Here is a 27,607-nt window from a genome sequence, read left to right as displayed (position 1 = left end):
ACCAGCGCGGTTCCGGACTGAAGGGCCTAGAACCGCTCGGCCACAGTGGCCGGCTGGTGGAGATACCAAACACTCGAGTAACAGTCGGTAATTGGACGTACAAGTATTATGCAGGCGGCCTCCTTTATAGACGAAGTACGCTTTTCTAAAATTCCCCCAATAAACTGAAGCCGACCATTGGCCTTCCTTACTATCGCCCTTAAGTGATCATTCCATTCAGATCGCTTTACAACGTTACACCTGGATATCTAATCGACGCCTCTGTGTCAAGCAACACACTATCAATGCTGTACTCGAAAATTACGGCTTTGTTTTTCCTATTCAACTGCATTAATTTAAATTTTTCTACATTTCGAGCAATCTGCCGTTATTTACACCAAATAGAGGTTCTGAAATATGAATAAATCTCCTTCAACGTTTCTATAAGTGATAGTTATTGATTTTGCTGTACTTGGATATAGTATATGAAAGATGATAAAGACCTTACAGATTCAATATTTTCTTTTTTTCAGACGCACTTTGGCAGAAAGTTCAAACAGTCACAGTCCTTGGTTCGCCTTCTCAATGGGTATGTAATAAAAATAAAGACAAATAATCTCGTTTATTGTGACGCTTTTCCAAAAGTAAATCAAAAAACGCTATTCTTTTGTCATATGATTGTCATTGCGATGTCTCCCGACCCATCTATATTATTATTAATCATATGGCACACAAAAGAGTTTCTCAATCATAAGAGCCGCTACACATATTATTGTTAAACTATTTATTTTATGTAACGTGATGTGATTAGGGCCATCAGACCTTCTCTACCATAGGATTAGTGTTTAGACATATACATTAGTAACTTTTTTGCATCATGGTTACATAAGAAATAACACTTTTAATATAACAAATTGTATTAAACCTATCCGTGTGTGTGGTGACAATTGAGTAAATAATACTTACTGTGAACTAATAAAGTTAATACTGGCAGTACTTCTGTTGCTGTTACTGTTGCCCCATAATAATAATAATAATAATAATAATAATAATAATAATAATAATAATAGACCCCGTGGAGGCCCAGGAAAAGAATAGGACTCCGGTATGTTCTACCAGTCGTAAAAGGCGACGAAAAGATCAATACACTAATAGGGCTAACCCCCCCTTTTAGTGTGATTAGTTGGTTCAGGACAGAACTAATGAAGCCTCGGACAAGTGCTGTCATGGTCGGGGACGACGCTTGAACCCTATACCCGTCCACAATGGTAACGACACTGCTAGCCACATGGCAAATGATTTAAATCCAAATAGAGGTGTTTTGCAGGATATGCTTCCTGCAACCACTCTAGAAGGAAAACAAAGGCGAGGATGAGATGGTCAGATGAAGTTAACGGACACCTCATGTTCTGTTATTACCAAGCAACATACTTAGGAACCAACACAACTGGATACAGATCACAAGTATACACAACATTTATTACCAGATACCCGGAATTAAAATTTTTAACAGAACAACGACTAGCTGATCAGATCCGTGTAATAATCAAAAATAACAGGATACCCCAGTCAGAATTAGAAAACATTAAACAACAAGTACAACAAATACTGGAACAAAATAATGTGCAATCAGAAGAAGAAGAAAATACAGTAATGGACTCAAACATCCCAGAGCAAACAAACAAAGAACAACACGCATCAATTAAACAGAGGAAAACGAAATCTTAAGACAGCCACCAGAACAAGCACAAATAGAACATGAAGTGACACACGTTAGATATAGAAGAAAAATTTCAGTTGACATATATAGAATACAAAGACACAAATACAGACATTAGACCATTCTTGCATAGACCACCAAATAACCCACAAGTTGAAATAACAATAACAACTATCAACACAATCATACACAACAAAATAAATGAAAATACAACTATGGAAGAGTTACAACTACTGGTGTATGTAGGAGCCCTCACTACACTAAATATACACACTAGGCATAGATCATAACCAACAAACACACAGAAGAAGCCCACAAAACCAGCATGGCAACACAGGCTATTAATAAGAATAGAAAAACTGATAAAAGGCATTGGATAGCTAACACAATTTATAAGAAATGAAATACCAGAAAAAAAAGCGAAAAAGGTTAGGTAAAATATCACAGCAAGAAGCGATAGAGCAATTAGATGAAAAGAAGCAGAAATTACAAGCACTGGCCAAACAACTTAGAAGATACAAAAAAAGTGAAAATAGAAGGAAACAAAACCAAACATTCAACACAAACCAAAAGAAATTTTACCAGACAATAGATAACACACACATTAAAATAGACAATCCACCAAACATAACAGACATGGAACACTTCTGAAGCAACATATGGTCAAGCCCGGTACAGCATAACAGGCATGCACAGTGGATACAAGCAGAAACAGACGCATACAAGATGATACCACAAATGCCTGAAGTGATAATTTTGCAACATGAAGTCACCCGAGCAATTAATTCTACTCACAATTGGAAAACCCCTGGAAAAGATAAAATAGCAAATTTCTGGCTAAAGAAGTTCACCTCAACACATTCACATCTAACTAAATTATTTAACAGTTACATTGCAGACTCATACACATTCCCTGAAACACTTACACATGGAATAACTTATCCTGAACCTAAATATCAAGCAGACACAGCAAACCCAGCTAAATATCGCCCCATAACATGCCTACCAAAATATACAAAATATTAACTTCAGTCATTACACAGAAATTAATAACACATACAACACAGAACAAAATTATAAATGAAGAACAAAAAGGCTGTTGCAAAGGAGCATGAAGATGTAAAGAGCAACTGATAATAGATGCAGAGGTGACATATCAAGCTAAGACTAAACAAAGGTCGCTACACTACGCATACATTGATTACCAAAAAGCTTTTGATAGTGTACCCCACTCATGGTTACTACAAATATTGGAAATATACAAAGTAGATCCTAAATTGATACAGTTCCTAAACATAGTAATGAAAAATTGGAAAACCACACTTAATATCCAAACAAATTCAAATAATATCACATCACAGCCAATACAGATTAAGTGTGGAATATACCAAGGAGACTCATTAAGTCCTTTCTGGTTCTGCCTTGCTCTGAACCCACTATCCAACATGCTAAATAATACAAATTATGGATACAATATTACTGGAACATACCCACACAAAATCACACATTTGCTATACATGGATGATCTAAAACTACTGGCAGCAACAAATCAACAACTCAACCAATTACTGAAGATAACAGAAGTATTAAGCATGATATAAATATGGCTTTTGGAACAGACAAATGTAAGCAAAATAGCATAGTGAGGGGAAAACACACTAAACAAGAAGATTACATATTGGATAACCACAGCAACTGCATAGAAGCGATGGAAAAAACAGATGCCTATAAATATCTAGGATACAGACAAAAAATAGGAATAGATCATACAAATATTAAAGAAGAACTAAAAGAAAAATATAGACAAAGGCTAACAAAAGTACTGAAAACAGAATTGACAGCAAGAAACAAGACCAAAGCTATAAATACCTATGCCATACCAATACTGACCTACTCATTTGGAGTAGTGAAATGGAGTAACACAGACCTAGAAGCACTCAATACACTTACACAATCACAATGCCACAAATATAGAATACATCACATACATTCAGCAACAGAAAGATTCACATTAAGCAGAAAGGAAGGAGGAAGGGGATTTATCGACATAAAAAACCTACATTATGGACAGGTAGACAATTTAAGAAAATTCTTTATAGAACGAGCAGAAACTAGCAAAATACACAAGGCAATCACTCATATAAATACATCGGCTACACCACTGCAATTTCATAACCACTTCTACAACCCTTTAGATCACATAACATCAACAGATACGAAAAAAGTAAATTGGAAAAAGAAGACACTACATGGCAATCACCCGTATCATCTAACACAGCCACACATCGATCAAGACTCATCCAACACATGGCTAACAAAAGGCAATATATACAGTGAGACGGAAGGATTCATGATTGCAGTACAGGATCAAACAATAAACACCAGATATTACAGTAAGCATATTATTAAAGATCCCAATACCACAACAGATAAATGCAGACTTTGCAAACAACAAATAGAAACAGTAGATCACATCACAAGCGGGTGTACAATATGGCAAATACAGAATATCCCAGAAGACATGACAATTCAGCAAAAATAATACATCAACAGCTTGCCTTACAATATAAACTTATAAAACAACACGTTCCCACATACATGTATGCACCACAAAATGTACTGGAGAATGATGAATACAAATTATACTGGAACAGAACCATTATAACAGATAAAACAACACCACATAACAATCCTGACATCATACTCACCAATAAAAAGAAGAAATTAACACAACTAATCGAAATATCCATACCCAATACAACAAATATACAAAAGAAAACAGGAGAAAAAATTGAAAAATACATCCAACTGGCTGAGGAAGTCAAGGACATGTGGCATCAGGATAAAGTTGACATTATACCAATTATACTATCAACTACAGGAGTCATACCACACAATATCCACCAGTACATCAATGCAATACAGCTACATCCAAACGTATATATACAACTACAGAAATCCTTAATTATTGATACATGTTCAATCACCCGAAAGTTCCTAAATGCAATATAACATATACCGTACAGTTAAAAGGAAGTCACGCTTCATCAAGGTCCGCGTCACTTTCCATTTTTGACCAGACATAACGTCTGAGGAAAGAAAGAAATAATAATAATAATAATAATAATAATAATAATAATAATAATAATAATAATAATTTCGCAAGGATGGAAGCCTTTGAACTGAGTGCCACTTTGGCGACTTTCGTGTACCTAATCTATCCCAGTAGAGGAAAGGAGACCTACGATTTAAAGTGGAATCCCAACAGTGTTACTGGCGACTCCTCACATCGTTGAGAGGTGAAGACTAGATTCAGAACACACACAAAATTTCCGGGATTCGGTGGTGGTGGTTGTTGTGGTGGTGGTGGTGGTTGGTTTGTGGGGCGCTCAACTATGCGGTCATCAGCGCCCGTGCAAAGTCCAAATTTTTACACACTTCAATTTTATACACAGTCCGATCGATCCACCGTCACGGACGGATGATGATGATGATGATGATGATGATGATGATGATGATGATAACACAAAACACCGAGTCCCAGGGCAAAGAAAATCCCTAACCCGGCCGGTCCGGGATTTGATCCCACCACTTCTCGGTTTCCAGGCACGCTGTTTACATTTAGACCACCGGCTCGACGGTATGCAATAAGAACGATCTTACATGAAATGGAGAATTTGCTGTTGATGAAATAATAGTATTTAATTTTAGAGACCCATTTCGCCTTTTACATGAAAGGCAATGGGTTTTACTACACTTCTGTACAGTTCTGTTTTTATCTCTGTTATGAATAGATTTAAAACAGTTAACGTAGTAAGAGTTTCACGTAAATAAAGTATTTACACTTTTTCCTAGGCCTGACAATTTATGCGTTTCCTCACATGTGCTCATAGTTTCAAATACAGAATTCCACTTCAGTTACAAAAATTAACTCAAATTCATCTCAAAATTTTCGGTTTCCTTATTTTTCCACACTTCGTTTTGCGTGTATCATGTGATTCAGGTCTGTTAATCATTTGTTTTTCTTACAGAAAGTCTGTACCTTTCTTCTGCTACCATTCTTAAGGTGATTACCGTAAATGAGGGACGGATGCAAGCTCGTCTGGAACAATGCTTCCACAAAAGGTATTCCTGTAACAGGAGTTTTTGTAACTGAAGTTTTCTCTGAAACATTTTCAGAAATGGCATTCAAGAGAACTTTCTCAAAAAGTACCGTATTCACTTTTGAACAAAGATCCAGAAAAATATCCAGAGTACAGATGTAAAGTATGACACGTCAAATAAAAATGTAGAGCTCACATCAGTTCCTTAAACACAAAAAATAAACTGGAAACCTTAAAACGTCAACCACAAATTTCAAACAATATCTTTTTGGGCAGGGTACCCTCTGTACTCCGTGGGATGTAGGCTCTGGGTCATAGACTTGTATGACGCCGCTTTGCACAAAATATCTGTCTTCCCTCCTATTCCCTCACCGGTCGGTTTGCCGTCGACTCATGAAACCCAAGAGACAATTTCCAGAGCTTTCTTTTGACAAGCGCGGCGACCCCTCTGCTTATTAGGACAGTTTCTGCGCTTTCTGAGGTCAGACTGCTGGTCTGTCTCTGTGCTATACCTCTTCCAGAACACGGGCATTAAAATGAGTCGAAACCAAGAGAGAAGGAACTGTTCTTTCCTGGCACTGTTTTATTGTAATATATAAATTTCGGTGAAAGACTTAAAAATAATTTCATCATAGCTTTCTTCGTCCTCGTCACGGGTTTGCAGTGATAAGTTTTCTGTACCAATGCTATTAAATGAGCTGCCTGCAAACATCAGGCGAAACTGAGAATTCCAGCAGATTCAAAAAAAAAAAAAAAAAAAGAAAATTACCTTAGTGATTCATATGAAAAATTCCGTATATCCCCTTAGCAGCACAATCAGCAGCTTGCTTGTTACAACACACTGGTGTGTCAATCCATTACAACCACTACCCATTGCGAAATTGAGTGTCTCTGGTGACGTAGCGGGCACTTGCTGCCGTAGGAAAATACGAGCGGAGCAGAGGTGAATGGGAAACCATTATAGCAGTGATACAGACCGCATATTGGAAAATCAACTGACGTGAGCGACTTTGACAAAGGATCAAGTGTCGTGACCCGGCGCGTGGGAACTAGCATCTCAAACAGGCGAAGCCGTTCGTCTGTTCTCGTGCAACAGTCAAGAGTGTCTATGGAAACTGCCTGAACGATGGCGAAACCACGAGTTGGCAACAACGCGTTGGACACTGACGTCTCGTTACAGAAACTGGACATCGGATGATTACCCAACCGTTTCAATCCGGCCCGCGGAAGAAATTAGCAACATATCTCTTCTGAAGAGCTTCTATGATGTTTGGAAAGTAGGAGACAAGATACTGGCAGAAATGAAGCTGTGAGGACGGGTCGTGAGTCGTGCTTGGGTAGCTGAGATGGCAGAGCACTTGCCTACGAAAGGCAAAGGTCCCGAGTTCGAGTCTCGGTCCGGCACACAGTTTTAATCTGCCAGGAAGTTTCATATCAGGGAAGTTTCATATCAGGGAAGTTTCATATCAGGGAAGTTTCATATCAGGGAAGTTTCATATCAGGGAAGTTTCATATCAGGGAAGTTTCATATCAGGGAAGTTTCATATCAGGGAAGTTTCATATCAGGGAAGTTTCATATCAGGGAAGTTTCATATCAGGGAAGTTTCATATCAGGGAAGTTTCATATCAGGGAAGTTTCATATCAGCGCACACTCTGTTGCAGGGTGAAAATCTCATTCTGCTTTCTCCTAATTGTTTGTCTGTTGGGGTTACCTACATCAATGCCGTATTTTTTCTATTGTCTCTCGTATTAACATTTATGGACGTATTAAACTGTTGAAATCGAAGGTAATTTACAATGAATTAGCCGCAACCAGTTGCTTTTTATCCTGAGGTGATAGAAGTAATAGAATAGCGATATGCATGTGGCGGTAGTATCACTTGCACAAGTATAAGGGCAGTGCATTGCTGTAGCTGTCACTTGTAATCAGGTGATTCTTGTGAAAAGGTTTCCAACGTTTGGCCGCACGACGGGAATTAAGACTTAGGACGCGGATTAGTAGTCCTACATGGGATATGTAGTGAATTGGCAGGAGCCAATTCACGGAGTTTGGAGGAAGCCGAAAGGCACCCGTTTAAGCTCACGCAGACTGGCGTGAGGTCTGGAAAATGACAAGGAATTATAGTAGCCAAAAATAGTACATAACTTCTGGAATACTTAACTTTAATCCATAATTAGTGTACATCGCTCTTGACGGTAAATTAACAACAATCTCAATATAAACTGGTAATGGCGCCTTGCTAGGTCGTAGCAAATGACGTAGCTGAAGGCTATGCTAACTATCGTCTCGGCAAATGAGAGCGTAATTGTCAGTGTAGCATCGCTAGCAAAGTCGGCTGTACAACTGGGGCGAGTGCTAGGAAGTCTCTCTAGACCTGCCGTGTGGCGGCGCTCTGTCTGCAATCACTGACAGTGGCGACACGTGGGTTCGACGTATACTAATGGACCGCGGCCGATTTAAAGGCTACCACCTAACAAGTGTGGTGTCTGGCGGTGACACCACAGGATATTCCATTTTGGAAATCGTTAGGGAATTCAATATTCCGATATCCACAGTTCCAAGAGCGTGTCGAGAATACCACATTTGAGGTATTACCCATCACCACGGACAACGCAGTGGCCGACGACCTTCACTTAACAACCGAGAGCAGCAGCGTTTGCGTAGTCAGTGCTAACAGACAAGCAACCCTGCGTGAAACAACAGCCGAAATAAATGTGGGATACACGACGACGTACCCCTTAGGGCACTGCGGCGTAATTTGGCGTTACTGGGTTGTGGCAGCAGACGACCCATGCAAGTGCCTTTGCTTACAGTACATCGCCTGCAGCACCTCTCCTGGGCTTGTGACCACATCGGCTGGATCCTAGACGACTGGAAAATCCTTGTCTCGTCAGAGATTTCAGCTGATAAGAGCTTATGGTAGGGTTCGATTGTGGCGCAAGGCGCAAGAAGTCATGGACTCAAGTTGTCAACAAGGCGCTGTCCAAGCTGATGGTGGCTCCATAATGGCGCGGGCTGCTTTTACATGGAATGGACTTCCTCCTGTGGTTCAGTTGAACCGATCATTGACTGGAAATGGTTATGTTTTGCTACTTGGAGACCATTTTCAGACATTCATGGACTTCATGTTCCCAAACAATGACGGAATTTTTATGGATGACACTGCAGCATGTCACCAGACCACAATTGTTCGCCATTGGTTTGAAGAACATTATGGATAATTCGAACGAATGATCCGCCCAGCCAAATAGTCCTATGTGAATCCCGTCGAACTTTTATGGGACATTATCGAGAGGTCAGATCCAGCACAAAATCCTGCACCGCCAACACTTCGCAATTATAGTTGGTTTATAGAGGGAGCATGACTCAGTATTTCTGGAGGGGACTTCCGTCTACTTGTTGAGTCCATGCCACGTCGAACTCCTGCATTACGCTGGGTAAAATGAGGTCAGCCACGATATTAGGAGGTAATCCATGACTTTCGTTACCTCAGTCTATATGAGTTTATTTTTCCATGATATTTCAAGATGCCTGGCAACCCACCGTCAGATGTAAACATTTATATACATGTCGTGAGCATTAGTAAAACGAAAAAGTCGTTGCAGAATTTTGCAACGGAAGTTCACGACACGTAAACAGCTATAAACATCTGAAGATGGGGTGAACATAAAATGAAAGTACTCTCAAAAAGCCTCTTTTTGAGGCATAATTTGTTAGCGTGTCGTGTCAGCAAAAGCGTTCCATTTGTATTGCTGCGTTGCTCCATAAACATTTAAGTCAAGGACGTTAAAGTTCTCAATTCATGCGCCAGGAGCGCTACTGTCGCGTGACGTCAACGTGCAGCCCGCGACTTGCGTATAGGATCAGACCCGTTGGTTAACAAAGGTTGCACTTGCCTGGTGTAAAGTATGATAGACACCGATCTGTGATGGATCTGATAAAAGAGAGCAATGCAGGCGTAAACGCAAGCGTTTCGGTGCGCATTGTTGAATGTGAGGCCGCGCAGCAGGCGACCGCCGCATATTCTCATTCTGATCCAACTACATCGTCAACTCATATTGCAGTGGACAGAAAATCAGAGAGACAGGATAGCGGATTAAGGGGGACGTGTCGTCTGGTCGGATGAATCAGGTTTTTTTCTCAATCTGGTCGATGGTCGCGTTCGGATACACCGCCATCCAGGCGATTAGCTGTTCGAAACACGCTCCACGCCACGGGCTCAGTCCAATAGGGACAGTGGTGTGCTATGGGAAATATTCACTAATGCCTCCGTGGGACTTCTGATAGTAATCGAAAGTACAAAGACAGCTATGGATTATGTGAACATTATTCTGGACCACCAGCATCCTTTCACGCTTGAAGTCTAACTCGACAGCGTTTCAGCAGGATAACTGACCGTGTCACAAGACCGTAATCGTCTTACAGTGGTCAGGAACAAGACAGGGAACTCGTGTTTTTGTTTTGGCCACTATATTCGCCTGAGCTGAGCAAGACGGAACACATCTGGTACGCTAATGGTCACCAGCTCTGCGTACACACACCACCGACCTGTAATTCACAGGAACTGCGTGACTGTAGCGTAGTTATCTGGTGCGACATACCGTCGGAAATCTACGAAGTCTTTCAGAATCCCTGTTGTGCAGAGTACCTGCTGTATTGCATTCCGAATGTGGAGCAACGCGCTATGAGCAGGTGGTCATTAGTGTACATTCTCATTGTTACTTTTCCACTTCTTGATGGTTATTAGTACAATCTTGCAGAGAAGGAATTTATAAATAGTTGTAAAACTGTCTTACGGTACTGTAGATTGTTAAAAGTAAGCGTAGACTAATGTAGTTTTCCTGGCAGCTTTGGTCTGTTAAGATCGCACCTGTATTACATACATTTCTGTGTGTTGCATACCTTCAGGCGTTCCCTTGTAACGATCGCTTTCTTTATGAGGGCGATAACAATTGCTTTATCTACGTGTGCGATCAATGTCTTACTAGATTCCCCTAAACCAGGAAGCAGTGAACCGTCTAGAAACTGAGTTAGGATAAATATAAGGAGCCCGGTAACCTAAGGGTCATTTTTGTTTTACTTACAAGGGAACCTCCCCATCGCACCCCCCTCAGATTTAGTTATAAGTTGGCACAGTGGATAGGCCTTGATAAACTGAACACAGATCAATTGAGAAAACAGGAAGAAGTTGTGTGGAACCGTGACAAAATAAGCAAAATATACAAACTGAGTAGTCCATGGACCACATAAGCAACATCAAGGACAAAGTGAGCTCAGAAGCGCCGTGGTCCCGTGGTAGCGTGAGCAGCTGCAGAACGAGAGGTCCTTGGTTCAAGTCTTCCCTCGAGTGAAAATTTTACTTTCTTTATTTTTGCATAGTTATTATCTGTCCGTTCGTTCATTGACGTCTCTGTTCACTGTAATAAGTTTAGTGTCTGTGTTTTGCGACCGCATCGCAAAACCGTGCGATTAGTAGACGAAAGGACGTGCCTCTCCAATGGGAACCGAAAACATTTGATCGCAAGGTCATAGGTGAACCGATTCCTCCACAGGAAAACACATCTGATACATTCTATACGACACTAGTTACGGCATGTGCGTCACGTGACAGGAATATGTTGTCGACCCACCTAACTTGTACACTTGGCGAATGGGTAAAAAGATTCTTCTACCTTGCCCGATTTAGGTTTCCTTGTGGCTGTGATAATCACTCCCAAAAAAGTTATGAAAACATAAGAGTTTCGTCACATAAACTGAAAATAAAAAATTAAACTTTTTCACTCGACGGAAGATTTGAACCAAGGACCTTTCGTTCGGCAGCTGGTAACGTTACCATGAGACCACGGCGCTATTGCGTTACCAGTCTCCTTGATGTTGCACATCTTCCCATAAACTACTCAGTTTGTATATTTTGTTTATTTTTTCACAGTTCCACACAACTTCTTCATGTTTTCTCAATTGATCTGTGTTCAGTTTTTCAAGGCCTATCCACTGTGCCAACTTATAACTAAATCTGAGGGGGGTGCGATGGGGAGGTTCCCTTGTTAGTTGTCCTCCTGTCTGTTACTTAAGTGTAAACGGTACTTGTAGGAAAATTGAAACTTTCACTGTTTAATTAAGGTTTTATTCGAAAACTGTTGATTTGTAATGTCAAACAGAGGGATACTGTAGTAAAAATGAAGAAAAAATACAGATTTATCATACAGTGCTGCAAAACGCAATTTTCTCAACAGAAAGATGAGACGCAAAAAAAAGATATCGCTTCAATACTTCATCGAGCACAGAAAAAAATTTTCTATTATTCATAAACAACTTCCGCATTTGTCAGTAATAACAAGAAATTCTTGCCTTTGATAATGAGAAAGAACTTCCTATTGAGTAAAAAATAACAATTAATTATACGTATTTTTATGTTGGTGCACGTAAACTGTACTTGCATCGAAAGTAACTGCTTTCGTTATATAAAATCGAAGAAGTTACGCGATCAACTAATTCTTCTTATTCATAAAATGCATTTTATATTCTGTAAGGACATAAAATACACAATGGGCTAATAGTAAATTGTGTGTGGTTCTACTTACGTGCAAAGCAACCAAGTAGACAAAAAAAACGTCGATTCGCGCTTGTTGTCTTGAACATTCATTTATGTTTCTTTCCATACCAATGCTGCTAATACTACCAATAATCCTACCATTGACTAAGTCATTTATGTTGTGCACTAAAATTACCGAACTTTTTTTAGTGCGCAGCTCTAAACACACAGATACGAGTAAAATGAACTTTATATCACAGGTTAGATACATATCAGTATACAAATGATTGCGATTTCCGTGTATATCTGATCCATGGCTTTGAGAAATGTTTAGTTTTCTTAATTTACATAAAAGCAGAAACTGTCATTTTTAACCAGTGCCACAAGAACTCGTACCTTTTTAAACTAGTCTAATGTTCAGAAATTATTTACCCTTAGTACCCGCTCCTGTGAATTTTGATGCCATCTCCTTCCTTATGCATCTAATTCGAGTATCAAGAAACACAGGGGGCTGTGTGGCCCCTGCAGTGTGACTCAACCGATAAAAACAGCCTTATAGACTAATTAAAACTTCTTTTAAGAACTGAGAAAATTGCTGATCTAGCATTATTCCGAACCTAAACTGTTATGAAGTCGGGATGAGTCACAGTGAGCACCGCGGGAATTAAATATGAAAATCATAACTGAACGGAGTAATATCGACGTATTGCAACTTCCACTACAAATCGTCAGTTACAATTAATTTGTTTACCTGCGTATCAGGCTCAGAATCGTCGTTAGCGAGCAGATAAGTTTGGTGATGGTGGTACATACCTGTATCAAATACAATGAAACATACTTTAGCATAATGTTGAATAACATAAATCTGACTTCGTAAAATAAATGTAGTTTGCAAAGATTCGACTTTCCTGTTGCGTGCAAATCTGCACGTAATGGCAGTTGGTTGTTGTGCAAATCGACACGTCACCAAACTGATCTTCTTACAAGTTCAGTTAAACTGAAATAGAAAATTTTTTTTTTAGTGTCAAAATGTGACAACGATGATATACATATAAAACATGGACATAAGCAGTAATTACTATTATGTTTAGTATTATTATTATTATTATTAGCGAATGTCCCCATGGGAAAACGATAAGCAGGTGATTAACATTTCTTAATGTTCTTCTTATTTTCCCAGTATTTCTTCATTGCCTCCCCAAAGGCCTTCTTCCTTTCTTCGGTCCACTTTGGTCGGAAAGGTTTAGATTCCGTCTCTGGAGTAAACTTCCACTTGTCGATTTTTCTTCTGAATGTATCCCGGTCTGATGTGTTTGTTATGTCAATTTTTGCCTTTTTCAAATCCTTCTTAACTTCAGTTACCCAGGGTATTGTTGCCTTAAGTGATGTCATATAGTCCAATAGACGTTTAGTTAACCTGTTTCCAGGTAATCTGTCTATATGTCCATAAAACTTCATCCGCCTCTTCCTGATATCTGCCTCGATGTTTGATATTTTTTCGGTTGTCTCGGTAGTCTGCAGCCTGTATCCATCTTGTGTGTATCGTGGTCCTAGGATTTTTCTAATAATTTTTCTCTCTACTTTCTTAATTTCGTGTAAATCTAATTTTCTATTCAGGGAGAGTGTTTCACTTGCATATGTGACTGTTGGTTTGATGACTGTGTTGTAGTGTCTGATTTTAGTGCCTTTTGATAGACATTTCTTGTTATATATATTTTGAATAAGTCCGAATGCTTTCTTGATTTTCTGTAATCGGTTTTTTTGTGCTATTTTCTCAAGTCCTGTTGGTTCAATAACTTCACCGAGATACTTAAAGTGCTTGACTCTAGTTATTTCACCATACTTTGTTTTTAGTTTCGAAATATCTAATTTTGAGCAGATGAATTCTGTCTTCTCAAAGGAGATTTGCAGGCCAACCTTCTCAGCACATTCTTTAAGTGTCTCAATTTGTTTTACTGCTGTTTCTTCACTGTCAGTTATAATTGCCAAGTCATCTGCAAACGCTAAATAAGGGATGTTCAATTTTCCTTTACCTCTTCCTAGTTCAATTGGCTTCCAAAAGCTTTGTTTCCTTAGTGTTACTTCCCACTCTTTCATAACTTTGTCCAAAACTATATTGAATAATAGTGGTGAGATCCCATCTCCTTGTCTTACTCCTGTTTTAATTGAGAATGGTTCCGAAATTTCCCCTCTGAATTTAATTTTTGATTTGGTTTCTGTTAGTGTTTGTTCAATTAGTTTTCGGGTTTTAGTGTCTAGGCCTCGTTCTTCGAGAATGTGACATAGAGACTGTCTATGGAATCGTATGCCTTTTTGAAATCAACGAATGTGCAGATTATTGGTTTTGACCTGATTGCTTTAATCTTTAAAATAGTTTTAAGGTTGAATATCTGTTCCGGGCATGATCTATTAGGACGAAAGCCTGCTTGGTAGTCTGAAATTGTATGTTCTAGTTGTTCTTGTGCCCTCTTTAGGAGACATGCAGATAGAATTTTGTAGGTAACTGGTAAAAGTGAAATGCCTCTGTAGTTGTTTACGTCTGATCTCTCTCCCTTTTTGTGCAATGGGTGAATTAGTGCACACTTCCACTCCTCTGGGATATTTTCTGTCTGCCAAATTTCTTGGATGATGCTAGTGATCTCTTTTAACGAATTTGGACCAAGGTTTTTCAGTAGTTCAGCTACAATTCCATCTTCTCCCGATGATTTATTATTTTTGAGTTTTCTAATGTGACTATAAATTTCTTCTTGAGATGGTGGTAGTGAAGTCTCATTCGTGTGTTCTGGTTGTAATCTGGGGAATCTTGTACTTGGTTGTGGGCAATTTAGGAGTTGTGAGAAATATTTAGCTAGTTCTTGGCAATTTTCTTTGTTAGTTAGTGCCAATTTTCCATTCTGTTTCCGGAAGCAGAGATTTTGTGGAGTGTATCCTTTGATTTGATTTGCGAATATTTTATAAAAATCTTGAGTGTTGTGGTTCTTAAAGTTTTCTTCAATTGTGTTTAGCTGTTCATTAAGGTATTTTCTTTTAGTTTGTCTAAGTATTTTAGCTGTTTGTTTTCTCACTTTGAAAAATGTTTGTTGTGTGGTTTCTGATTTATCACAATTGTAATTTAAAAAGGCTTGTTGTCTCTCTTCTAATGCGTTATCACAATTCGAATTCCACCATGGATGCTTGCATATTTTCTTTAACGGAATCAAATCTCTTGCTTTCTGTATAATTTTCGTTCGGAAATCTTTCCAGTTGTTTGTTGGTTGTTTATCCCATGCTTCTGTAATTTCTGATTCCTTGATATTTTTCAAGTCAAATTTGGGAATTAGTGGTGATTTCCTTTGGCGTTTCCTTTTTGGAGTGAATTTAATTTTAACTCTGGTAAGGTAGTGGTCAGAATCTATATTTGCCCCTCTGCGGACTTGAACGTCGTGTATTTCTTTCTGGAAGTCATAGGAGATCGCAACATGGTCTATTTGAAATTCACCAAGCTGAAGGTTTGGTGATCTCCATGTTTTTTGTTTCTTGGGGTCTTTTCGAAGTGATGTTGTCACGATTTTTAGGTTGTTTTGCTGACATAACTCGATGAGTCTCATGCCGTTCTTGTTTGTGAATTTGTGTGCAGGGTAATTACCGACTGTTTTTTTATATTTCCTCTCTTTGCCAATTTGCGCGTTGAAATCCCCTAGAAGAATTTTTACATCCTCCTCTGGAATTTTGGACATTTCAGTTTCGAGTTTTTCCCAAAATTTTTCTGTCTTCTCCGGTTCTTTTTTGTTGGCAATGTTGGTAGGTGCATGAACATTAATAAATGTATATATTTTGTTGGTGTGCTTGATTCGCATGGTCATTAGTCTGTTACTGATTTGATTCATGTCTATAACAGAGTCAAGGGTGTCCTTATTTACAATAAAAGCCATGCCAAATATTGCAGCTCCTTTGCCAATTTTCTTGTCTGTTTTACTTTTAAAGATACGGTAATTGTTGTAGTCTATTGTTTCTGAATCATTATTATTATTATTATTATTATTATTATTATTATTATTATTATTATTATTATTACCAAACCACTTATGTGCAATTAGAAGGATGATTAAATGATAAACAGATGAGAATATATAGAAAGCGAATCGTGCCTCTCTTATTTACAGAAAGAACGTCTTATTTCACATCAGCGATCGCTGTAGCAGTGTAATACCAGCTTCACAGGTCAAACTGATATCGAAATATTTACTAACAGCACTTTACTCATACCGTTTTTAATGCACGATTTGATATACTGTGTGTGTCTGTGGTTCTTCTATTGTCATGAATAATACTTCATTGCAGAGTAGGTGTGTTCACGTAACATTGAGATCACCACCCAACAGATTGCTCGACTGATAATAGGTTCTCAGATAAAAACATACTCAACGTGTGAAACGAGAGCATTTCATTCGCGACCTACTGTTCTGTTACTGGAAGAATGCCGGTGATGCTGGTTCAAAAAAGCGCCAGCACAACTTCCTCATTGACGAAAGTCGCTCTCATATATCTGTAATACACACATCAAAAAAAGTTTTGCATCACCTCGGTTCCGGGAGTTCCGGAACCTGTACAAAAAAATGGAATAGAGATCAACATAAACATCGCCCTTTTTACTGCTCAAGAAAACCACACATTTCATGTTGTAGCCTCATACAGCGAGACCTTCAGAGGTGGTGGTCCAGATTGCTGTACACACAGGTACCTCTAATACCCAGTAGCACGTCCTCTTGCATTGCTGTATGCCTGTATTCGTCTTTCTCATACTATCCACAAGTTCATCAAGGCACTGTTGGTCCAGATTATCCCACTCCTCAACGGCGATTCGGCGTAGATCCGTCAGAGTGGTTGGTGGGTCACGTCATCCATAAACAGCCCTTTCCAATCTATCCCAGGCATGTTCGATGGGGTTCATGTGTGGAGAACAAGCTGGCCACTTTAGTCGAGCGATATCGTTATCCTTAAGGATTCACAAGATGTCCACGATGTGGGTGCGAATTGTCGCCCATGAAAACGATTGCCTCGCCAATATGCTGCTGATATGGTTGCATTATCGGTCGGAGGATGGCAATCACGTATCTCACAGTCGTTGCGGCACCTTCCATGACCACCAGCGCCGTACGTCGGCCCCACATAATGCCACCCCAAAACAGCAATGAACCTCTACCTTGCTGCGCTTTCTGGACAGTGTGTCTAAGGCGTTCAGCCTGACCGGGTTGCCTCCAAACAAGTCTCCGACGATTGTCTGGTTGAAGGCAATGCGACACTCGTTGGTGAAGAGAACGTGATGTCAGTCCTGAGCGGTCCATTCGGCTTGTTGTTGTTGGGCCCATCTGGACCGCGTTGCATGGTGTCGTGGTTGCAACGATGGACCTCGCCATAGACGTCGTGAGCGAAGTTGCGCATCATTCAGCCTATTGCGCACAGTTGAGTCGTACACGACGTACTGTGGCTGCACGAAAAGCATTATTCAACATGTTGTCGTTGCTGTCAGTGTTCCTCCGAGCCATGATCCATAGGTAGCGATCATCCACTGCAGTAGTAGCCCTTGGGCGGCCTGAGCGAGGTATGTCATCGACAGTTCGGGTCTCTGTGTCTCCTCCAAGTCCGAACAACATCCCTTTGACTCAATACGAGTCCCCTGGACACTTCCCTTGTTGAGGGCCGTTCCTGGCACAAAGCACAATGCGGGCGCTATCGAACCGCGGTATTGACCGTCTAGGCATGGTTGAACTACAGCCAACACGAGCCGTGTAACTCCTTCCTGGTGGAATGACTGGAACTGATTGGCTGTCGAACCCCGTCCGTCTAATAGGTGCTGCTTATGCATGGTTGTTTACATCTTTGGGCGGGTTTAGTGAATCTATGAACAGTCAAAGGGACTGTGTCCAAAGTCAACGTCTATCTTCAGGAGTTCTGGGAAACAGGGTGATGCAAAACTTTCTTTCATGTGTGTATAATAAGACTGCCGAAAGTCGCTCTCATCTATTTGTAATAGAATTCCAGGACATGTTCAGAGCTCAAACATAATGGCGTACTCAGCCTTGTAGCCTTCTCCAAGACAGCCATAAAATGATGCTCAGGCAAATTCAATTCACACATCGCTTGAAGTAACCAGATGCAATCATTTGTAGGGTTCTGTGCCTCAGTCGGCAAAAACGAAACCCCATATAGGATGACTTTGACTGACTGACTGACTGACTGACTGTCTGTCTGTCTGTCTGTCTGTATGTCCAGACCCCCTTTTTTTCAGGTACAGGTGGACGTATGAAGATCAAATTTGATCCAAATTTCTTTAGCAATGTAAAATATTTGAGTTTCTAAGTCGATGCAGTCAAAAGATACCACAATTTGTGACGTGTTTTGATACTCGAAAACTCACTGTTCAAAACCTGTAGGGTACTTCCCGTTGACCCATAATCATGAAATTTTACAAGAAGAAAGGTTTGACAGTACAAGTGAAGGCAAAATGAAATTGTTAATCTGTTATTATATCACAAATTCACAAAAAATTCTCGAAAGTCTAGGAATTCCCGGGACTAGTACCTTGTTAGTATCGAACTTCATAACATGTATAGATCGTAGAGATTCTCGATTCCTGGGATGGAAGAACTATCTGTATGCATAAGTAAGATTGCACGAAGCCCTCAGAGCGCGAGGCCTGTTCGCACTTACCAATTTTGCTTGATGACAGAGCAGTTTATCAGTACAGCAACACCTCTTAAGGAAGGAAATACTCTCATATGGATAAGTCTGCAATTTATTGATGGTATGTCAAGAGGCATTTATTATGTGCGGACGGTCCTCCAAACAAGAGTAATTTAGAAAATCCGGTACATAAAACTGATTAAATATCATACATTCGCAGATGGCACAGTTGTATGTGAGGAACAGTTACGAAAAGTAATTATCCTGTATGATCTCTACAGGAAATCACCTGTTTCAGAGCTCGCAACAAATCTTGAAATCTAAAGAAAGATCGCAATATAAAGGTAGTAAACTTAGATTTCGAGTACAAGATTATCTAAGCACTTCTGGAATCAGTCACGTCCTATGAATACCTGGGAATACAACGGTTTGTGAAGTGGAAATGTCTATCATGTTCACTTACGGATAAATGAAATCGCGTCTAAGATTTATTGATAGGATACTAGTATACTGCACATTTTGTACGAAACAGTGTGTCAGCCTGAGAATAGGCACAGAGTCTTACACCACCTGAACACTTTTCCTTAACTTAATAACCTCAGTACGCACCTACTGCATGTTTTAGTGCAGCAGTTGCTTAAATGCCTCTGAATGTGTGGGATCCATGTGAGGTTGGACTTGGAGACATGGAACATGTACTTGTATAACAGACCTTTCGACACACGGAAGCGCTGAAAAATCTCAGATATAGCAGAAAATCTAGAAACATCTAAAATATAGCAAGAAACAGCTTACAAATTCTGAGACGTTATTTTGATGGAAGAAATCTCTGTCTTGTGATCTCACGCGTGTCGTGAAAAGAAAACTACTCGCTGTTCTCACAGATTACTGCTTCCCGCTTTATGACCCGTCGTCTTGTGGTTAAGACCGATCATAAATAACACTGTACAAGGTGTTCCTCGGGGGGAATGGCCAGTATTCAGGAATGATCATTCGAAGCAAAAAAGTCTAGTAAAAATGGCCTTTAAAATATATACTATATACGTTCAGAGCTATGAACACTTCTTTAGTAAAAGGGGTGTGTTTCAAATTAGAGAAGATGAACAAGTGCCCACAGCTCTTAAGGTATGCGTTTTTACAGCCCATTTTACTAGACTTTTTTGCTTGGAATGTTTGTTCCTGACAGATCCCTGAAGACCGACAATGCCTCCTCAGACACCCTGTCAAACACAAGGAATGGAGAACTTGGCAATTCGTAATAACGAAATAAATTATTTTCTAGTGTGTTTTCGAGTGCCTATAGAAACATTAAAATTTCGTGTGTATTTAGTTGCAAATGTATTAAAAAAGTCACTACATAACTTGAAATAAACGAACGCTCTTACCAGCTACACTAATAGTGGAGAAAAAAATATGCTACGAAAGGTGGGAAGACACGAAACTCGTCCTCGGCCCCGACAAGTGTCAGCCTGAGAGTAGGCATATTTCTGTACCTACGGTGGATTCCCCTTAAGTTAGTGGCCCCAGTTTGCAACTGATAGTGTGACCATAAGGAAATGTCTCGGTGAAGACTGCCACAGCAAACTCGTTGCTAAATTCTCGTATTTTGGTATTAGTATTTTATGTGCGTGTTCTCAGAGGCATATACGAAACTACTGTTCTCGCTCGACAGCCTTTAGTGGCACAGGAAAAACCCTAAACAGTATAGTGACAAGTAGAATACGGCAAGCTGGTTTACGTCAACAGGGGAATTCTAAGAAGAGTTATCGACAAAAAGGTATTTGTCAAAACATGATTGTAACTCAGATCTCTGCTATTCGTATACAAAACGTGTAACGAATGAGCATCCGAGCCAGCTGAAAGGCTCGATTCTGTCAGTTTTTCTCTCCTGGACTTGACATAAGGTATGCTCTGGACCATACTGTCTGGGCGAAAAGATACGGCTGTGATGAGCTTGGCCAAGGCTGACGTCGTTTTCAATTTGACGTATGCATTCAAGACTGCTTTATACAGGTTGTTACAAAAAGGTACGGCCAAACTTTCAGGAAACATTCCTCACACACAAATAAAGAAAAGATGTTATGTGGACATGTGTCCGGAAACGCTAAATTCCCATGTTAGAGCTCATTTTAATTTCGTCCACCTACGCTCAATAGAGCACGTTATCATGATTTCATACGGGATACTCTACCTGTGCTGCTGTGCCTTTACAAGTACGACACAACATGTGGTTCATGCACGATGGAGCTCCTGCACATTTCAGTCGAAGTGTTCGTACGCTTCTCAACAACAGATTCGGTGACCGATGGATTGGTAGAGGCGGACCAATTCCGTGGCCTCCACGCTCTCCTTACCTCAACCCTCTTGGCTTTCATTTAAGGGGGCATTTGAAAGCTCTTGTCTACGCAACCCCGGTACCAAATGTAGAGACTCTTCGTGCTCGTATTGTGGACGGCTGTGATACAATACGCCATTCTCCAGGGCTGCATCAGCGCATCAGGGATTCGATGCGACGGAGGGTGGATGCATGTATTCTCGCTAACGGAGGACATTTTGAACATTCCCTGTAACAAAGTGTTTGAAGTCACGCTGGTACGTTCTGTTGCTGTGTTTTCCATCCCATGGTTAATGTGATTTGAAGAGAAGTAATAAAATGAGCTCTAACATGGAAAGTAAGCGTTTCTGGATACATGTCCACATAACATATTTTCTTTCTTTGTGTGTGAGGAATGTTTCCTGAAAGTTTGGCCGCACCTTTTTTGTAACACCCTGTATATCCAATATATGATGAAAACTCCGAAGTGCATGTTTTTAACAGCAAGCAATAAGGAAAATCGTGGCCTGGTCAAATGAGTCACGATTTCAGGTGGTATGAGTTGATGGTAGGTTTAGAGTGTAGTGCGAACCCCAAGAAGCCACGGACCCAAGCTACCAATAAGGCACGGTGCAAACAGATGGTGGCTCCATATCGACGTGGTCTGTGTTTACATCGAAAGCACTTGGTGCTCTGGTCGAACAGAATTGATAATTGACAGGAAATGGTTGTCTGGCTGCTTGGAGATCGTTTGCAGCCATTCATTGATTTCATTTCTCCAAACCACGATAGAATTTATGTGGATGACCTTGCGTCAAGCCACCGAGTCATAATAATTGTCGGCGATTTGTTTGGAGAACGTTCTGGACATTTCGAGCAAATGATTTTTGCCATACAGATCGCCTACATAAATCACATCGAACATTTATAAGACATAATCGAGAGGTCAGTTTGCGCACAAAATCCTGCGCCGGCAGCACTTCGCAGTTATGGACAGCTATGGGGCAGCATTGCTCAGTATTGCTGCAGGGACTTCCAACGAGTTGGTGAGTCAATGCTGCGTCGACACTCTGCACTGGTCCGGCCAAAAGGAGGTCCGGAACGATATTAGGGGGTATCTCTTGACTTTTGCCACATCAGTGTAGTTACTTTAGCTGCAGAAGACAAACCGTGCATATTTGTTGAGATAAGCATGAGCTCTGCTGTGGAATGCGAATTGGCCTTTAGTAGTGCCAATTTCTCAAACTGGCGAAACTTCAGAGGAACAGCTGTCTGTCTTCGACCGAAGAACCAAAGAAGCACGCAGACAGACAACCGGTTGGAAAGTGGCTAAGAAGGGCTCAGCGATATCGCGCGATTAACGGTTAAACGGAAACAAAGATAGACCGTAATCATTTACAGGAGAGAACATAACTGTAACGTTTAGTAATTTACGAAGTGTGGGGGACATTGATGCAGTTACATTTTATACCTGGAATTTTACTGGTGTCATATGACCAATAGATCTATATCCATTCTCCGCCAGTTACTGTCAAGTGCGTAGCAAAAGATACTTCCTATTATACAATGTCTTATGGTTTCTTTCCGTTTCACTTGCGTATGGAGAGCGGGATAACGGGTACTTAAATTCCTCTATGCATGCTATAATTGAAAACCGGTTTTGCAAAACTAAAAATTTACAGAATTGTCGATTTCGAGAAATAGGACTACACAAATTCATATATTTTGAAATGAGATTAATCGATTGCGCTTGTTAAAATTTTAAAAAACTTAATGTATACTGAATCAAACACACGTAAAATATTGTAATTTTTTACAAAACTTAACGTCTACACGACATTCGGTTTTGCATCCACTTTAAAGCAAAGTTTATCATGATATGCCGTGTTGTACACACCATCAATGTATGTTTTGATTGCCAGCAGAACAGCATCACCCAACGCCGTCTGTTGGGCAGATATTTTACCTAAGACAAATTTGGATATATAATAGTACAGTAATGGAGGTAAATGGAGAAAAGTAAAATACTTGACATTACACATTGCTCGAAACACACACGTCACATGGAGCCTATCAAAATGTAAAATGCTTTTTAATAAATTTGGAGAAGAGACATCATTAAGCTAAGATTCGGAGACTGTTATGAATTTTCTCAAACTCGTGCAGTTCAATAAGTAAAAGCACGGTCACCAGTCAACTACCTCGGAGAAACGGAGGATAAAGGAATTGCTAAGATTATAAAATAGTCAATGCTAGGAAAAATGAAGATGGAAAGAAAGTAGTAAAGTATTCTAATTTCTCTTTTAATGAAGCAATAATGTTTTAAAGAATGGTGTTACTGTATTTGTTCAGTTTTGCAAAAAAAAAAAAAACGTATCATTTCAATGTAGATTTCATTGCTATACTTATATAAAAATATTATTTGGATGTGACACATTTTTTGCTCGTTACTAGGAACAAAAAACAAATGTGTGTTTAAATTTCTGTTCCGAGGATTACTAAAGTTATTAAATAAAAAGTGTTTCCTGTAAATTTTATTTTTTTAGATGTTCAGTTTTGCAAAAACTGTCCTGAGTTATTTTCTCGCTGTCCCTCCAGGAGAATAGTTAGTAGTTGGCTGTAGTATATTCCTAGATTTTACACTTAATACCGTTTCTTAAAAGAGCGTGTCTTTTCATTTGGCTTGTATTTTCAAGCATCTGCTTCTTCAAGTTTCTCAACACTTCTGTGAGCCTCCCCCTTGGGGACAAACATGTTCTCCGTTAGTCATGCTCTGTATGGGTCCCACAGCTTTAGTAATTTTATAGAATGGGTTACATTAGCGTTTTATAAGAAATCACCTTCGTAGACTCACTGACTTTTCATAGTATCATTGCAATGAACCAAGGGCTGGCACCAGCGTTACCTACGACTGAGCGTATGTGATCATTGCATTTTGTATCGCCACGAATTGTTAGACGCAAACATTTGTGTGAATTGACTGATTGCAATTGTGTCTTGCTAGTATTGTTGTCATTGGAATACTACACTTCTGCGTTTTGTGAAGTTCACAGTTCTTCATTTCTGAACATTTAAAGTAAGTTGAAAGTTGTCAGTCTTTTCACCACTTTGAAATGTTTTCAAAATCTGATATTTCTGTAGCTTTTTTCAAATCGTACTCAGTGATACGTAATTGCAACATCTTTAAAAATTCTGTTAATATTGTCTTCCAGGTCATTTACATAAAATACGGACAGCGAGGCTTCACTGGATTGCTATAAGTTAAGTCTCCTTCTGTTGATGACTCTCCATCCAAGTTAAATATGCTGCAATCTCATCACCAAGAATTCCTCATGCCAGTCACAAACACCATTTGATGGCCCATATGATCAGACTATCTAAAAGTCTGGTAATGAGTCTAATGGAAGTCAAGAAATTCTACATCCCCCTGATTGCTTTGATCCGAGGTTATGAGGATACGTGAGAAAAGCGCTACTTGGATTTCCCATGACCGATATTTCCGGAATCCATACTGGTTGACATAGAGGTCGTATTTATGTTCGAGATATCACTATATACTTGTGCTCATAATATGTTCCAAGACTCTACAAGAGATCGATGAAAAATATGCTGGACGGTAGTTTTGTGCATCGTTTCTGCAACCCTCTTTGTAGACGGGTGCAACCTGTCCTTTCTTCCAACTACTGGACAAGTTTGTTGTTCTGGGAACTACGTTATATTGTGGTTAAATTGTATAGAATCTCACATTGTTCCGTTTTAGTGATTTCATGTCACTGACACGAATATCTGCATCATTCGTCCTGGCAGTTTTGCGAGAACTGAAGTGGATCAGTACTCCTGTATCTTCAATTGTTAAGGAACATCTGTAAAGGTGCATCTGGCTGTCCATACTTTAAGCTTTGTTTTACATACATGTGCTGTTACTTTAGAAATTGTATACTATCATTAGTGTTCCAAGTAAAATACTGGAAAGGTAGTTATCGAACATTTTTACATGTTACTCCTCTCCATCTCCACACTCACCCTAACTCCTAGAGTTAGTATGGTATCCTACACCCACGTTATGTTTATGCAAATGAGTCATGTATATACCAAATCTGGCTGAAATTTCTCCAGGTGTTCGTGGGTTACGCTTCTGTCTCCGTTTTTACCCAATCCTCAGACATATGGGTGCCTGAGGTGTCTTACTGTCACAGTAATGTTTTCAAGGTAGTAACTGATACGTGTGTAAAGTTTGGTAGAAATTGCTTAAGGCATTAAGGAAAAATACTGGTATCTTAGTCTGTACATCCCAGGGGAACTGTCACCAATGAACCTGAGATCCCCGAAAATAAATATTCTATACAAATATCGGCCATTATCTGATGTTTTTACTGGTCACCCTGGTGGTACCAGTCACAAATTTTAGTGTTAAATCTGAAGGTGTCTCGATTCAACCAAAACAGCCAATAGCAACTAATAAAAACGTGATCTAGACTACAGAATGAGTTTTTCACTCTGCAGTGCCCGCATCTCGTGTTCGTGCGGTAGCCTTCGCGGTTCCCACGCCCGGGTTCCCGGGTTCGATTCCCGGCGGGGTCAGGGATTTTCTCTGCCTCGTGATGGCTGGGTGTTGTGTGCTGTCCTTAGGTTAGTTAGGTTTAAGTAGTTCTACGTTCTAGGGGACTGATGACCATAGGTGTTAAGTCCCATAGTGCTCAGAGCCATTTTCACTCTGCAGTAGAGTGTGCGCTGATACGGAACTTCAAGGCATATTAAAACTGTGTGCCGGACTGGGATTCGAACTCAGCACCTGTGTCTCTGGCGGACAAGTGATCTACCAACTGAGCTACCCAAGCACAAATCACGACCTGTCCTCACAGCTCTACTTCCGCCATAGGTCCCGAGATAGAATCTCGGTCCGGCACACAGTTTTAATGTGCCAGAAAGTTTCGTGATCTATACTGTTCAATTCATTAAAAACTTTGATATGAGTTTTTTATAAATTTAAAGGTCGACCGAGCTCCCCTTTTCCTATAGATCCCAAACTTCACACAACTTTTTTCCGCGCAATAGAATCGAACAGAGGGGGGAGGAATAGTACTAAGCAGAATTCAAACTTCAAAAAGAATAAGAACTACAATAATCAACAGTTCTTCGTGATAACAAAATTCCGCCGCTACGCTTTGTGCTCACAATATGTTTGCATATGACAGCTAAGAATATTACAGAGTTAAATGAAAAGTTTTTAATAGATACTGCTACAGGAAAATTAGAGAGACCTTTGGAGAAAAGACAACCACTTGTATGAATATCAAGAACTCAGATGGAAAACCAGTCCTAAGCAAAGAGCTAAAGCAGAAAGGTGGAAGGAATATATAGAAGGTCCATACAAGGGCGATGTACTCGAGGGCAATATTATGGAAATGGAAGAGGACTTAGATGAAGATGAAATGGGAGATATGATACTGCGTGACGAGTTTGACAGAGCACTGAAAGACCTGAGTCGAAACAAGGCCCGGGAGTAGACAACATTACATTAGAACTACTGATAGCCTTGGGAGAGCCAGCCCAGACAAAAATCTACCATCTGGTGAGGAAGATGTATGAGACAGGCGAGATACCCTCAGACTTCAAAAAGAATATATTAATTCCAATCCCAAAGAAAGCAGGTATTGACAGATGTGAAAATTACCGAAATATCAGTTTAATAAGTCACAGCTGCATAATACTAACGCGTATTCTTTACAGACGCACGGAAAAACTGTTAAAAGCCCACCTCGGGGAAGATTAGTTTCGATTCCGTAGAAATGTTGAAACACGTGAGGCAATGCTGACCCTACGACGTATCTTAGAAGAAAGATTAAGGAAAGGCAAACCTATGTTTCTAGCATTTGTAGACTTAGAGAAAGCTTTTGACAATGTTGACTGGAATAATCTCTTCCAAATTCTGAAGGTGGGAGGGGTAAAAAACAGGACACGAAAGGCTATTTACAATTTGTACAGAAGGCAGATGGCAGTTATACGAGTCGAGGGGCATGAAAGGGACGCAGTGGTAGGGAAGGGAGGGAGACATGGTTGTAGCCTATCCCCGATGTTATTAAATCTGTATATTGAGAAAGCAGTAAAGGAAACAAAAGAAAAATTTGGAGTAGGAATTAAAACCCATGGAGAAGAAATAAAAACTTTGAGGTTTTCCGGTGACACTGTAATGCATTTGAACGGAATGGACAGTATCTTGAAAGGAGGGTAAGATGAACCTCAACAAAAGAAAACGAGGATAATGGAATGTAGTCGAATTAAATCAGGTGATGT

At 39.9% G+C, this 27,607-nt stretch overlaps 1 protein-coding gene across 1 annotated transcript in view; it reads left to right on the top strand.

Moving 5' to 3' along the window:
* Positions 1–516: 516 nt before the first annotated feature.
* LOC124789366 overlaps positions 517–27,607 on the top strand; it is a 385,815-nt gene continuing 358,724 nt past the window's right edge. The window contains exon 1 of the mRNA XM_047256693.1: positions 517–568. Coding sequence (XP_047112649.1) covers positions 565–568 — 4 coding nt within the window. The 5' untranslated portion in view covers positions 517–564. The remainder of the gene's footprint in view (positions 569–27,607) is intronic.

The sequence above is a fragment of the Schistocerca piceifrons genome, chromosome 3, assembly GCF_021461385.2.
Source record: "Schistocerca piceifrons isolate TAMUIC-IGC-003096 chromosome 3, iqSchPice1.1, whole genome shotgun sequence".
Taxonomy (NCBI): Eukaryota; Metazoa; Arthropoda; class Insecta; order Orthoptera; family Acrididae; genus Schistocerca; species Schistocerca piceifrons.
This window is presented reverse-complemented; position numbering and strand designations above follow the sequence as displayed.